General features: G+C 41.1%; 1 protein-coding gene across 1 annotated transcript in view; it reads left to right on the top strand.

Moving 5' to 3' along the window:
- The window catches only part of DNAH12 (dynein axonemal heavy chain 12), a 181,808-nt gene that overhangs the window by 28,384 nt on the left and 137,487 nt on the right, over positions 1 to 15,937 (top strand). Inside the window, exons 12-19 of the mRNA XM_084840071.1 lie at positions 1,222 to 1,400; positions 4,044 to 4,179; positions 7,850 to 7,975; positions 8,236 to 8,370; positions 11,071 to 11,264; positions 12,901 to 13,141; positions 13,475 to 13,660; positions 13,745 to 13,945. Of these exons, the coding sequence (XP_084696197.1) occupies positions 1,222 to 1,400; positions 4,044 to 4,179; positions 7,850 to 7,975; positions 8,236 to 8,370; positions 11,071 to 11,264; positions 12,901 to 13,141; positions 13,475 to 13,660; positions 13,745 to 13,945 (1,398 nt within the window). The remainder of the gene's footprint in view (positions 1 to 1,221; positions 1,401 to 4,043; positions 4,180 to 7,849; positions 7,976 to 8,235; positions 8,371 to 11,070; positions 11,265 to 12,900; positions 13,142 to 13,474; positions 13,661 to 13,744; positions 13,946 to 15,937) is intronic.

Here is a 15,937-nt window from a genome sequence, read left to right as displayed (position 1 = left end):
TAAGAGCAGCCTGCTTGCATGGGGCACAAGGATGAGTAGTCTCTTAAATCACCCCATGCAAAGGGCAAAAGAGCTGCAGCTTGATGTGCAGTGACCCACTTGCAATGGAGTGTGCGGGCACAGCCATGGAAGGGAGGAGGAGGAGGAGGGGAGGGCTCTACTTGTCTCTTATGGAGAACTGCTCTGCAGCCTACTCTCTATGCAGGCATTTATATTGGAGGAGAGATCTTTGTGTGGAGCATCTTAAATGCAGTTGTTCCACTTACAGTGCAGGTAGTTTTATTGTTCTTTGACAGCCCATGGTTGGAAAGTACCACGGCAAACAACAGCAAAAGACGACAAATAAAAGTTATGAAGAAGTGATATTTTGAATAACACAAGTTGCTGCTTTGCTGTATTTATTTTATTATCTTTTAAAGATACTGTTAACATATAGGGTTGGATCCAGACTTCCTGTGAATGGAGTTCCATTCACTGGATGCTCCCACTGGAGGAAGGGTGGAAGATAATTTTCACCGATTCCCCCTGCAGCCCTCTGACAATCTGCTCTGGATGGTTGGGGGACCCCTGAAAGCTGTGTGTGGAAGTGGGAAGGAAGAATTGGTAAAAATGGCTTTTCCCATCTTTCCTCTAGTGGGAGCCTCTGCTGGGTCCAGGTCCCTTCCAAACACAAGGGCAAATTTGGATCCAAACTCATAGTATAACTTCCATTTCTTTTCTATAGTGAGAACATGTCAGTTAAAATTAGAATATTTAGATAAATTCATTTATATCCAGATACTGATAAATTAATCAAAGAAACCTGAGTCCCTCACATTCAGATACAATTCAACGTTCCTGGAAAGTATAAAACTTTACACCCGTATCTTAATCTGTATATCTCAAAACCTAATCATATCATATACATCAGTTTCACGATATTAGCCATTATCTCATATTTTAATAAGCCACCTATCCATCAGTGGGGATTGAGTTTGTTGGTAAAATTATTTGTTACCCTATTGTTACCTTGTACCCAGGGCTATAACCCTGAAATCATAGCTGATTCATCTGGATTAATATCAATCATTTAATTTAAATAAATTGCTCTGCTCATAAGTAAGTCCCAATGAGTTCAATGGGACTTATTCCTAGGTAAGAGTGCATAGTTTTGCAGTCCTATTCAGGCATGCACATATTTTAAAGACTGCAGCTTGCATTAACAAATATTTTGTTTTGAAGTTTATAGATGAATTTTTAAGTCTTTCAAAGGAAATAATGAACTTGCCAATGATAGCTCATTTCCCAATGGTGCGTTTAGACTGTGAAGATTTGAAGCAAGGTTTGGGTGAAAAAGCAAAAAGCTTTGCAAATAAATTATTGAATGTAATAGTATGTAATCACAACGAAGAAAATAACAAGTGAGTAAATTTCTTGCTATACACAATCTCATGCTTAAATAAGCTGTTACCACATGCACAGCATTATTCATTTTTCCCTTTCTGTATTTATTCTTTTCTGGAGGAATACTGTTAATTCTTTTTTGCCACACATTGAGAGCCTGGTCCTAAGCTTTACTGTATACCATAGCATTGGCAGCTAGGTTCCCCAGTGCTGGTGCAGGGGTCTTCTCATCTCTTAGTTTAGCATAAAGAGCTACCCATGCCCCTACACAGGAATGTCAGCAGCTCCTGGAACTGCAGTATCAGTTCCAGGTAAAAAGCTTTACTCAGTGCAGCAGACTATGCAAAATGCTTTTGGGGAAGGGAAGAGAGCTGGGAGAAGGATGTAAAGAGAGACAGGGCTACCTGTGGCCCTTAGAATCATAACCTAAGGATTATGGTCCTGTGCCCTGGGTAGGATTTAAACTGAAGTAGCTATCATTTGTGAGGCACTACTGTGGCAGTGTTTTTTTTGTAAAAAAAAAAAAATGCAATTGCTACTCTGGGGCACATTTTGATGAATACAGCACAGTATCTACTATGTTTGTAATGCAATCAAGTGCCGCACATCAATGCATAGTGTCGTAATTGTGGGAGAAGGGGGAGGAGTGTGAATGGTAACGTGTGTTTTATTGTTTGTGTTTATAGCATGCGCACATGCCACAAGCCATGATACAGTGCTGCTATTGTGGGAAAAGTGGGAGATCATGCTGCCATTTCAGGCTGCTTTTTTTTAAAGACTGGTAATTGCATGTGTACCTTTGTAGCTGTGAAGGAATGCAGGGTTAAAAAATATATTCTGTTGTTACTCATAGCTGCACAGCTCTGAAGGTGCACAGTGAAAAATAGCCTTCACACACACACACACACACACACACACACCAGACTTCCTGCCTTCAAATCTTATCAAAATCTAGGCAAGGAAAGAGGAGAAAGATGGGGGTGGGATGAGAAAGGTTCTCCTTGGGAGGTAGTTTAGCATAAAGGATCAGATTACATGGGTTCACAAACAGCCCATGGTTTGTTAATCATGAACCCATAGTTCAGCAGTGTGCAGGAGCAAGTCACATGCTGGCACTCACCCACTTCTGCTTTGCTAAATAACCCAAGGACAACCTGTCCCTGGCTTTTTCTCTGTGTCCATACCTGGAACTCTAGGTTGTTGAGGGAGAAACAACCCAGAATTTTAACCCAAGAACAAACGATGAGTTGTTTCTCGCTCAACAACCTAGAATTCTGGGTTTGGACATCATAGAGAGCAAGCCAGGTTGTCATGGAGAACAACCCAGGGACAAAGCAGAAGTGGGTGAGTGGTGGGGAGCCAGCATTCTGGCTCCCATGGACTCCCAAACAACCCATGGTTAACAAACTGTGGGTGGTTTGTTGTGTGCAAACCAAGTCCACATGTTCTTAGGGAGAACGTTGGTTATCCACTTGGTTTCTAAGCACAATTCAATGTGCTGGCTTAACCTTCAAAGTCCTATATGATTAAGGCCCTTGTTATCTGAAGGAACACCTTGTTCCATATTTAACTGAGTTGTGGAATTTTCCCAGGAGTGATCTCACTTGACCAGCCCACACGTTTTGTTTTTAGGCAGCTACCAAAGACAATTTTCATTAGGCTTTCCAGAGATGAGATGATACCTAAAGGTATCTGTTTTATTCCTCCTACAGATTTGTAGTGGTAATAATGATGGTTTTGTTTAGTTTTATGGGTTTTACTGTAAAATGCATTGATGTTGTTGTACTCTGTGGATGTTTTAATTGGTTTTATTGTAAAACATTTTGAGAGCTTTCCTGGGAGGCAATCTAGAAATATGGGGTGAAATCCAATTGTGTCCGTCCGGTGACTGAGGGCATCTCTACACCAGCCTTAATTTCTGCATTTAAAATGGGGCTTTCTGCTTCCATTTTAAATACAGGATCACAATGACTCCCTTTTTCACGTGCTTCCTTCTCCCCACCCCTTCCTCCCTCCTTCTCCCCCGTAATTGAGTCTTCCATTATCTTTCACTGATCTCGCTCCTCTTCTTGCCGCTTTAACTCTTTTGACGGAGGGAACTGAAGTGGAACATAACGGGGTAATTTGATAGCTCATTATCTGTGATCTATTTAAAAACAGAACAAATGGCATTTAGTGCAGGAAACACCTTGGAGGTTCATGGTGTCATGTAAAGAGCCCACAAACTTCCGTGAAGGAGCAATCTCAATCGCAGGATAAAAGCTCCATGGGAAGAAAGCCTCAATGACACCTGCCTGCAGAGCAGATTCCCACTCCTCCCTGCCACCCCCTGTAATCCTCCTAAATCTTCAGAAGTTTAGGGGACCCTCTAGAGCAGATTTTGGGGGCACACAGGGAGCTGCAGGGGGGACGAGAGGATGGGGAAGGCTCCTTGCATGAATGGAAGCCTGCTCGGGCAATACTGAATTTCACCCATGGGAAATAATAAGGTTTATTGCACAGTGAATAATCAAATTAAGGTTACAATCCTATATGGACTTTCTTTGGGGTTAGTGCCATTGCACGCAATGGAACTTACTTTTGATTGCATGGTAAGCCTCTTAGACTTTGGCATAATAATGTAACACCTATATTGATATCAAGACATTATTTCTTTTTAGGATATGCAATGAATTTGAAACCATTAAACAACGTGCTTTAAAAGTTCCTGAGACAACAGAAGAAATGATGGAAAGTATAGTCTATATAGACAAGGCTAAAACCATAGGTATCCAGAAGTTGTATGAAAGGATCAAGGTAAATATTCTATCAGAGTTGATTTGTTTTACTAGATACACAATGCGGGAATGGGATGTTGATTTAAATTCAGCTCACATTGACCAGCTTTTACTATATTGTAAGACAACGCATGCAAAAATTAATAAACATTCAGGTGTTGCAATATATTCCCAGGCGCAGGTAGTATAACATCATAAATGGCTTTCCATTTGTTCACTCACAGGGCCTTTTTAAACATATCTTTTCAGGGCTGAGTCAGTTTCAGATTTTATCCTCAGCTATTCTTCATTGTATATGAGGGGTGGCTGAAATGCCTCTGTAGAGATTTTCACATGTCTGAAATAGCTGCTCACAAGTGCTTGTTGGCACTTCTTGTCCATCACAACTCTGCCCCAACAATCCCTTGTCCCAGCTCTCTTTCTGTGCTTGCTTCCTCTTCCAACCTTCTATTTTTTAGAAGCACACTTCTTTTTCACCTCCCTGCATACATTATATTGCTTTGTAATCATCTTCTCCTGCTGATGTCCTTAGTTCTAATCTGTCTTTCAGCTCCTGAGCCTCAGTTAACCCCACCATATATAGGCTGAAATTTGGGAATTTGGCTGGCTGGGGAATGCTGGGAGTTGTAGGACTTTTTTCTGCCTAAACATGCATAGGATTGCAACCTTAGGCCGCATTCTTGTATAGGATTGCACTGTCAATCATATGCAGTTATTGCACTCATTCATTCAAAATAAACATATGAAGGTCAATGGGAGTGACCCAGAATAAGTGGATTGCAGCCTGTACTTACTATGTGAGAACTTCCTTTCATAACAGGCCTACGTTAAAAAATATCTCCTATTTAACTGGAACTACAAAGTAGTTAGTGTTAAGTGGAAAATAAAGATAATTTTTTAAAAAAGCACCAGTAACTGAGAATTGATTTATCCTTGTACAACTAAGAGATGTCAGTTTAATAAAAGTGTGTGTTATGAGGTGTGGTACCCTTCTACATAAATCCCAGTGAACTGATTGGAATCAGAATAATACAGTGTGATGGAACTGATTAAGAAAAAGGGCATAGCTCAGTGACAGAGCACATGCTTTGTGGGTTTAATCCCTGGCATTTCCAATTAGAAGTATCTCAAGTAGCAGGCTTGGGAAGGATCTTTGCCTGAGATCTTGGACAACCAGAGCCAGTTGGGCGTAGACAGTAGTCAGCTAGATGGACCAATGATCTGACTCAGTGTAAGGTAGCATTATATGTTCATATTGTTATACATTCCCCTCTTCCTCAAGTATGCAAAGCTCCAGAGGTAATACTCCCAGATTCAGTTTCCTTTGGATGGGAGATTTCTGGAGACTTACGGTGTCTTGGCAACATTTCCTTTTTTAGTAAAAAATATACAGGGAGCATAAGTGGAGGAGAAAGGACATTCCTACAAGGAAAAAGATCTTCTAACCTGCTTCACTTGCAGCCAGTTCACAACCCAGGGCCAATCTTCACAGAAACACATAGAGAAGTGTTTTCAGCTTTTCTCTGCTTTTCCTGAAATCGGCTTTGGTCCGTCAGTGGCACACGAAGCAAGAAAAGATGAGTATGCACTACCTAAAACCCAGCTTTTCTTGCTTCGTGTGCCGCTCACGGGCCAAAGCCAATTTCATTATGAAAAACATCATCAACCCTGTAGGTGCTGCTTAGTGAATGAGAGAGTTGTTCCCTACTCCTGTCAATGCTCCCCTGCTCAAGGAAGTTTACTGGAAGCACTGAATTAAGCCCCTGTAGTTTACCTCACACCTCTCCCCTCTCGTCCAACATTTGGGTGAATCCCCATCCTGTATCCTGCAGAAAAAGCAAACCTCAGTTCATCCTTCCCCATCCCAATCCTAAACATAATAGTTACCCAGGAATAAGTCCCACTGCTCCCTGTGACATTTACTTCCAAGTAAACATCCATTGGGAACGGCAGGATCCAGCTGAACTTTATAAATCCCTTGAGACTGCACAGGAGCTAGATTTATTTCTTACTGGGGAGCGAAACTTACTGCCGGGTAAGAGGGGGCAGCAGCTTCATAGAGATTCTCAGAGATTTACTTCTTGCTAGGGGGAGTGAAACTTACTTCCGAGTAAACATGCCCAGGGCACTTTTGGATGCAGGCTCCTTTTCTCCCTTTTTTCTTCCCTTCACCAGACCACATTAGTTAGCCTTTTTCATTCATAAATATTAGACTCTGATTAAGTCATTCACAACCCCCAGTTCCTTCATTTACAACCCCGCAATGGTGGTGTTTCCCCCCTTTAACAGACCACATTAACCTTCATTCAGAAATACTAGCTTCCCTGGTTCCTTCATTCACAACTCGGTGTTTTGCCCCTTCGGCAGAGAGCATTAATCTTCTTCATCCAGAAATGCTACCCAGCTTCCCCTGTTCTGTGTGTGATTTTCCTGCTTCCGTGTGTGTGTGTGTGTGTGTGTGTGTGGTGAGGAGGAGGCTTTCCTGCAGAAACAAGGGTTTGGAGCAGGGGAAGCAGAGGCGGCAGCAGCAGTAGCTGCCCTGCCAAGTGCTAGCAGAGGGAGGCAGTAGCTGCAGGAGTACTAATAACGATAATAATAACAGACACTGCTGTGGCAGCTCACCTAACCCCAGGTGAAGTTAGGCTCAGTTCACCCAACCCTACTTCTGAGTAAGCATGATTACCCAGCGCTCAATGAATGAATATTTAAGGGGAGGCGCAGCGATTGAGCAGTTTTAAGAAAAAGGGCTGGCAAAGGAATTCTCCCAACCTCTCTGTTCCTGTAGGCAAAGTGCAATTGAGGGCAATGAGTTCCTTCCAGGTAGACATTTAGCCCTCTGCTCTCCCCTCGCCCCGCGCAATTTTCCCCTCCGCCAATCAGTGCCATTTCCGCCAGCCTGCAGAGAAGCCATCTGAGGTCAGACAGATTGCCAAATTGCACTGAAGCTACTGTGACAGGAAAAAACTGTCAGAAAATGTGTATTAAAAAAACTGGATTTAGGGCAAGAAACACCACACTAGCTATGTGTCATCTGACACAATCGACTTGGAGGCAGAGTAGAACCAGAGTAAAAGCCTCATGTAGATACTCCCCCCCTTTCTGTCTCCAAATTTTAAACTGCTAACTGCAAGCTAGTGTTCCTCACAATTTCTCAAAAGCACTCATCTCAGACCTGTCCTTGCAGTGACTTGCTCATTCAGGAAACACCCACAGCCATCAAAGAATGTTAAGGTTCTTCTGTGTCAAATCCATGACTCCCATCTGGAGTCTCTTTAAGCAAAACCATAGTGATAGACCCATTTACAGCAATTAAGCAGCAAATTCGCAACCATGTGAACATTTTCTCTGTGAGATTGTTTCTACAGAAAGATCAGAAGTGAGCCTGAGCCCCCGCCCCCCACTTCCCTTCACATGGAGAAAAGTGAAAAACCAAATGGAAAATCCCATGGTTATTTGAATATGGGTTCTTCTCTGGCCCTCTTTAAAGAACTGCAGGATCTCCCACCAGTCATTCAGTTCTTACCCTGTGGTAAGAGGAATAGGGAAAGAGCACGTGGCCAAGCCTGGGATCTGCTTCCAATATTCCTTTAATGACAATCCTGGAGGGCAGATAACATCAAAAGAGGCCTCAAGAAATTAGTGCCAGATTCCTGTTTATTTAAAAATAAACTATTTAATCTCTTTTATAGGAATGCCAGCAGCGAATGAATTACCTGCTAGATGTTTATTTATTTGACCCGGAAGACTTGGTACTGAATGCAACTGTCCTATTATGGCCTCAAAATATTAACCCCATCTTTGATGAAAATGATGATGTAAATATATACATTTTGATTTTACATACTACTTTGTTTTAAAAATGCTTGGATTGCAGATCTGAAGTGGAAAAACATCAGCTTTAAACTCTTGAGAGTTGCCTATGAAGCTTGCTGTTAGTCAGGTTTAACATTACAGGCCAACTGAAGGCATGCATAGTACATTTGATCTGATTTAGTGCAAGGCAACTCTAAGATAATGATGTCTCAAATGTTGATCACCATAGATGTCTGCCATTAACGTCTTCTCTCCTTTATAGATTATTGAAATGTCTAAACGTAAAGGAGAAACTGAGTTATTGGCCAAACGTGAGAAATTGATACTGGAAATAGAAAGGCAAACTCGTCGTATGTTTGAGTTCACAGAATACTCTGATTTGGATCGCATGCAACAGGTATGTAATACATGGTAGAAAGGGGGTTTGAGATTCGCACAACTAATACGTACATTTTTGGAAATAATTAATGAAGTATGATGTTTTGGCAGAGAGCAAACAGTTAAATGATGACTCTTTATGTGCTATCATGCTGATTAAATTAAGTACTTTGTTGCTGACCATCGTACTATAATAGAATTACTTGGCTGCTTGGATGGTGACACTAGAAGCTTAGCACTAAAGTAAACATGATGGGGCAGCCATACCCAGTGAGGTAAGGAATAAATGTGCTTAGGATTGCAGAAAAAATTGTGTATGCATGAGTGTAGCATCTGTGCAAAGTACAGCATATTACTAATGATGCCAGAAGCAGAATCTAATAGGTTTATGCATCTACATTCCATGCCAGAATTGCAATAGCAGTGAATGCCTATCTGGAGGAAGAAGCGCATTCTCCCACCTGCAAAATATTGTAGCTTGAATGCCAGGAATATACTGTCTCTGCAAAAGAAGTATAGCATCAAGGGAAGACATGAGGGCCCTGTGCTGTAAATGAGAAGCAGCTGTATATTATTTACACAAGAAACTGACTATATATAAAGGCCCTTAAGCTGTAGCCCTATACCCACTTACCTGGGAGTATGTCCCATTGAATTCATTGTGGCTTCTAAGTAAACATGTACAAGGTTGCACTGCACAGACTAAAATGATATGTGCTACATAAAGACCCAACAGCAGCTCATGCAGTGATTCACGGGCAGACTACAAGCTGCTTCCAGTGCTGAGCATAATTGAATGAGGGACCTGATGCCTTTACAAGAGGGTTTCATGTGGCATGGGTAGAGGCATGGGGGCTACTACCTCTGCACCTTGCAGGAACTTAGCAGCCATATTCCTGCATGATGCTAAAGTAGCAGTCCTCATTCCTCCACTGCCATCTTGTGACACCTTCTATTAACAGCACTGTGTTGCCCTCCCCATTCCATGGTGCTGAACAGCAAAATCTGGCAGTCTACCACCAAACCACCACATTAGCTGCAGTTGATAATCTCCTGAAAACTCTTGGAAAGATGATTGCATTAAACAGGGAAAATTACCTATTCATATTTATTCAGAAACAAGCTCTACTGAGTTCAGTGGGGTGTATTCCCAAGTAAGTGTCCAGCTGCAGCATTAGCCTTGTGTTTTTTCAACACTTGCCCCATTTCTTCAACTGAAAAATCTAAAAATGCATCCCTTGCTAGATTAGAAGAGCCTTGCCTAGTTTACCCTTTATTTTTAATGTGGTACTTCATGTTTTTAAGACATAGTGATTTATTGTCTTGTGGTGTTATGAATTGATACATTATTAACTGCATTCTCCTTCATCTCTGGCAGCTTGCGATACCATCAACCATGGTATCCTTCTGGGATGATTGTCTGAGCTGGGAGTGAGGGCACTGCATTGCAATGGTTTCGCTCCTACTTAGATGGTCGGCTCGAGAAGGTGGTGCTTGGGGAATATTGCTCAGCCCCATGGATTCTCCAGTATAGGGTTCCACAGGGGTCAGTTTTGTCCCCCATGCTATTTAACATCTACATGAAACTGTTGAGTGCAGTCATCCGGAGTTTTGGAGCACATTGTCATCAGTATGCTGATGACATGCAGCTCTATTTCTCCTTTTCATCTTCTTCAGGTGAGGCTGTGGATGTACTAAATCAATTCCTGGCTGCGACAGTGGACTGGCTGAGGGCTAATAAATTGAAACTCAATCCAGACAAGACTGAGATGCTGTTGGTGGGTGGTTCTTCTGACCAGATGGAGGGTTGCAGTCCCCCTGAAGGAGCAGGTTCATAGCTTGGGGGTTCTCCTGGAGCCATCTTTCTCACTTGAGGCTCAGGTGGCCTTAGTGGTACAGAGTGCCTTCTACTAACTTCGGTTGGTGGCCCAGCTACACCCCTATCTGGACAGGGATAACCTGGCTTCAGTTTTCTATGCCCTGGTAGTCTCCAAGTTAGATTACTGCACTGCACTCTACATGGGGCTTCCTTTGAAGACAGTTCAGAAGCTGCAGCTCGTGCAAAATGTGGTGGCCAGATTGATAACGGGGACCAGAAGGTCTGAACATATAAGACCGACTCTGGCCCACTTGCATTGGCCGCCTGTTGTTTCCAAGCCTGATTCAAGGTGCTGGTTTTAACCTATAAAGCCTTGGGACCACAATACCTGATGAAGCACCTCTCCCAACACAAACCTACCCATATACTACGCTCAGCATCTAAGGCTGCCTACACCGAGGGAAGCTTGGAAGATGGTGAGAAGGGAGAAGGCCTTTTTGGTGGTGGCCCCCAAATTATGGAATGATCTCCCTGACAAGGCCTGCCTGGTGTCAACATGGTTATCTTCTCAGCACCAGGTTAAGACCTTTCTCTTCCCCCAGACATTCAGCAGCATATGATAAGTTTTAATCGATCCTGGAATGTCTTATGGTTATTGTTGTTTGCTTTTGAGATTGCTTGTTTGAAGTTGTTTTGGGTATATGTTTCTTTTGTGCACATTGTCTGTTCATGTGTTTTTTTATGTAAATGGTTTTTAATCTCTGTATATTGTATTTTTAATGTTTTTAATCTTTGTAAACTGCCCAGAGAGCTTTGGCTATTGGGCGGTATAGAAATGTTGTTAATAAAAATAATAATAATAGCCTAAGTCTATCTCAAGAGAGATATATCTGTTTTCAGTATGTAACTGACATGAGAGCACTGCAGAAGCGCATGCAAGATGCTGATGAAGCTGTTGCCTTTATTAATAAAGAAGAGAAACTTTTAAATTGGGAACTGACTGTATACCCAGACTTGGAGACTTTAAAAGTTAACATTGAGCCCTACCAAAGACTTTTCGTTTTTATATTGAAATGGCAACGGACTGAAAAACGGTAATTAAATACACAGATAATTAAAAGGAGTGAATGAAATGTCAAGAGTACTTTTATTTGACAAAGAAAAATCTGTGAACATATATTTTAAATTTGGACTCTTTAGTATTAAACACTTCTGTTTGTCCATGTGTGTACAAGGTTTGTTAATGTGATTGTGGTTTTCATCCCGTTATGATTTACATTTAGATTTTAGTTTGTTATGTGTTGAGATATGTGCTTATGTATAACTTAAGGCACAATCCTGTGCATGTTTAGGCAAAAAACAAGTCCTGCAACTCCCAGTATTCCCCAACCTGCATGGCTGGCTGAGGCATGTTGGGAGTTGTAGGACTTTTTTCTGTCTAAACATATATAGGATTGCATTCTTAGATTTGTCAGACTTTACATGCTGGATGCAAATAGAATAACTCCTATCAAGTAACCACAATAAGATAGTACTTTCCCAGAAGGTTTTTGCATTGTTTGATATATGATCATATACATTATAGAAAACTCCTGCTACATTAATCACCAAGAAAAGATGTGAAGGTCATTTACTCAAATAGGCTGTGATTCAAGGACATTCCCACAAGCCTATATAAAGCTGGGGCTATAATATTTCCTATTAGTTTCTGTATACCAGGAAGATTTTTTCCAGGAAGGAGAAAAGGAAGGACAAGCCACCCTTCCTTATTCCTCCTCTCCCCAGAAGAGAGTGTGCAGCTACTCTTTGCATGTGTGCTGCTACTCAGCATCCTACTTGCAACAGAGCCCTCTTCTGTTGCCAGGTCTGTTGCTGCTCTTCATCAGGTACAGAACTTTTAGTTGAAAAAGTCTCAGTTTCAAGTGAGAGTTAGTCATCTGCCAGTCATGCTAACATGAGTGAATCCACTGGCAGTTGAAATTAAGTTCTTCCCAGTTGGCATATTTGTCTATCTAATCTAATCTAATCTAATCAGTTCTTCTAATATATCCAGGTGTATATACTGCCCTTCAATTTGAAAATGTTCAGGATGGCTCATAAAATAACCTGATAACCCAACAGCAGTGCCTACTCTTCAGTGAATCTGCTGAAAGGGAGCCCTTCCTAATCAGCAGATCTGGTGCTCCAGCAATATGTATTCATACAGCACAGGGAACTGAGGTTCCTTTTTTAAAAATATTGTGTTCCTAGTACCAGATTGTTTCCCAAGAAGAGTTCACCGTAATGTCAAGCCATTTTTAAGGCTTTTGCTGCTGTCTAGTGGTAAGACACTATGCACAATATAATAGTATCTTTACAAAACTCTGAGAACATGATTTTCATTTACATAATCTGGCATTTGAGTATTCTCATGTTAATGCCCATATATAGCTGCAAAGTTGCCTTCTTATGCTTGAGAAATGAATTCTGTATAATTCTTTAAAATGTATAGAAATTTTCAAACTGCTGACACTGGAAGCCTTAGAATTGGTAGTCTAATATGAATAACTTTAAATATTGAATTCATTTTGCATAAAACTGAAATCCTAATCTAGAGGCCCATTATATGCTACGTGTCTTTGTTTGACTTATTTATGACCCATTATGCTTTTTTAAGTGTGTTTTGATGTGTATGTAAAATGTATAATTCTTATTCCTAAATAAGTTTTATTTTAGCTTTTATTTTCCTAGGTGGATGGATGGTGCTTTTTTAGACCTCAATGGGGAAAGGATGGAAACTGAGGTAGATGAGTTTTTTCGAGAAATTTATAAAACACTAAGGTTCTTTCAACAAAAGCTAAAGAAAGCTGAAATAGAAAGAAAAAAGTCCGTGCGCAGAGCAGTAGTAGAAGAGAGGGTCGATGATGAAAAGAAGGACAGTCCAACTATTTCAATGTGTTCTGCAGTAATGGAGCAGATTAAAGATTTCAAGGTAAGTGGATATTTATAAAAATAAAGATACATGGCCTTAAGCAGGTATTAGCTTACAGTTTTAATCTGTACATGCAGGAGCAAGCTGGAGAAAGTTTTAGAGTGTGTTGCACAAAGGATCTTGGAAAATGTTACATATGGACACTTAAAAAATATAGCATCTTTATGAGAACTTTGACATCCTCTCAACCACCCCTCCTATAACACTAATAAGCCACCTTGGAAGCTCTTTGAAACTGTAGGCATTATCAACAATTGTAATGAATAAAATATAATTTTCAAATTATGTTAGTTATAGTGATGACACTTGTATTTAATCTTTTTTCTCAACTAGGAAAATATCCCTTTGGTGACTATCCTTTGTAACCCAGGTATAAGGGCTCGTCATTGGAAACAGATGTCAGAAATTGTTGGATATGATTTAACTCCAGATTCTGGAAGTACCCTAAGAAAAGTTTTAAAGCAGAATCTAACCCCTTATCTAGAGCAATTTGAAACCATAAGTATGGGAGCAAGCAAGGTAAGAACAAATACACTTCCACCCCAGCATCACAGGATCCAAATGAATTCAATGGTAAAATAATTTATTTCTACTGGGCTATAGGAATTCTCATTAGAGAAAGCAATGCACACAATGATGGAGATCTGGGATTCAATTTCTTTTCAAACAAGCTTATATCGTGAGACTGGAGTTAATATTTTGTCTGCAGTTGATGAAATTCAGACTGTTCTGGATGACCAGATTGTAAAAACACAAACAATGAGGGGATCACCTTTCATCAAGCCATTTGAAAAACAGATGAAGGTATTTATAAACATTGCTTTTTAGGTCGGCCTTTAATTCCAGATGTATCCACATATTTTAAGTTGCTTACAGTGTAATTCTATGCATGTTTCTTCAGAATTAAACTAGTGTGTCCAATGGGGTATACTCCTTGGTAAATGCACATAGGCTTGCAGCCTTAGTTTATTGTGCTTAGTTGTACGATTTTTACATGTGAATTTTACATGTAAATGAATTATCATTATTTATGAGATATCATAGGATATTCCAATCGTTAATTATTTAAAAACTTAATTTAGTCTGATTAATTATTTATGCTGCAACCCTATATTTATTTAGCTAGGAGCAAGGCCTGTTGAAATTAATGGGATTTCTTAGTAGAAATGTATAGGATTGCACTCTTAAGTCTATTAAATTTAAAACCATATTGGAAACTCCCAAAGAAGGTGCAGTTTTGAGGATCCTAAAAGAACATAACGGTTTTCCTTAATGTGAGATTTATTTATCTCGGGTAAGATCCAAGATCATTGGTCCTCCTGTGGAATGGGATACCGCTGATGGTACAGGGCTTGCCTGTCACCTCCTCCACCCTGCAACCCCCTGCTCCCTCCAAATCTCCTCTGTTGTTGTTGTTTACTCGTTCAGTCGCTTCCGACTCTTCGTGACTTCATGGACCAGCCCACGCCAGAGCTTCCTGTCGGCCATCGCCACCCCCAGCTCTCCCAAGGTCGAGTCCGTCACCTCCAGAATATCATCCATCCATCTTGCCCTTGGTTGGCCCCTCTTCCTTTTGCCTTCCACTTTCCCTAGCATCAGCATCTTCTCCAGGGTATCCTGTCTTCTCGTGATGTGGCCAAAGTACTTCAGTTTTGCCTTTAATACCATTCCCTCAAGTGAGCAGTCTGATTTTATTTCCTGGAGTATGGACTGGTTTGATCTTCTTGCAGTCCAAGGCACTCTCAGAATTGTCCTCCAACACCACAGTTCAAAAGCATCTATCTTCCTTCACTCAGGCTTCCTTATGGTCCAGCTCTCGCAGCCATAGGTTACTATGGGGAATACCATTGCTTTAGCTATGCGGACCTTTGTTGTCAGTGTGATGTCTGTGCTCTTCACTATTTTATCAAGATTTGTCATTGCTCTCCTCCCAAGAAGTAAACGTCTTCTGATTTCCTGGCTGCAGTCAGCGTCTGCAGTAATCTTTGCGCCTAGAAAGACAAAGTCTGTCACTGCCTCCACGTTTTCTCCCTCTATTTGCCAGTTATCCATCAAGCTGGTTGCCATAATCTTGGTTTTTTTGAGGTTTAAATGCAACCCAGCTTTTGCACTTCCTTCTTTCACCTTCGTCATAAGGTTCCTCAGCTCCTCCTCGCTTTCAGCCATCAAAGTGGTATCATCTGCATATCTGAGATTGTTAATGTTTCTTCCAGTGATTTTAACTCCAGCCTTGGCTTCATCAAGCCCAACACGTCGCATGATGTGTACTGCGTACAGGTTGAATAGGTGGGGTGAGAGTATACAACCCTGCCGTACTCCTTTCCCAATCTTAAACCAGTCCGTTGTTCCGTGGTCTGTTCTTACCGTTGCTACTTGGTCGTTATACAGATTCCTCAGGAGGCAGACAAGATGACTTGGTATCCCCATACCATCAAGAATTTGCCACAATTTGTTATGATCCGCACAGTCAAAGGCTTTCAATAGTCAATAAAACAGAAATATATGTTTTTCTGAAACTCCCTTTCTTTCTCCATTATCCAGGCAATATTGGCAATTTGGTCTCTAGTTCCTCTGCCTTTTCGAAACCCAGCTTGTACATCTGGCAATTCTCGTTCCATGACTTGCTGGAGTCTACCTTGCAAGATCTTGAGCATTACCTTACTGGCACGTGAAAGAAGTGCCACTGTTCGATAGTTGGAACATTCTTTGGTGCTTCCCTTTTTTGGTATGGGGATATAAGTTGATTTTTTCCAATCTGGTGGCCATTCTTGTGTTTTCCAAATTTGCTGGCATATG

Source organism: Heloderma suspectum, chromosome 2 (genome assembly GCF_057233095.1).
Source record: "Heloderma suspectum isolate Gila_16-S chromosome 2, 16-S_ref, whole genome shotgun sequence".
NCBI lineage: Eukaryota > Metazoa > Chordata > Lepidosauria > Squamata > Helodermatidae > Heloderma > Heloderma suspectum.
Note: the sequence above shows the minus strand (reverse complement) of the source record. Positions and strands in the feature narration are given on the sequence as shown.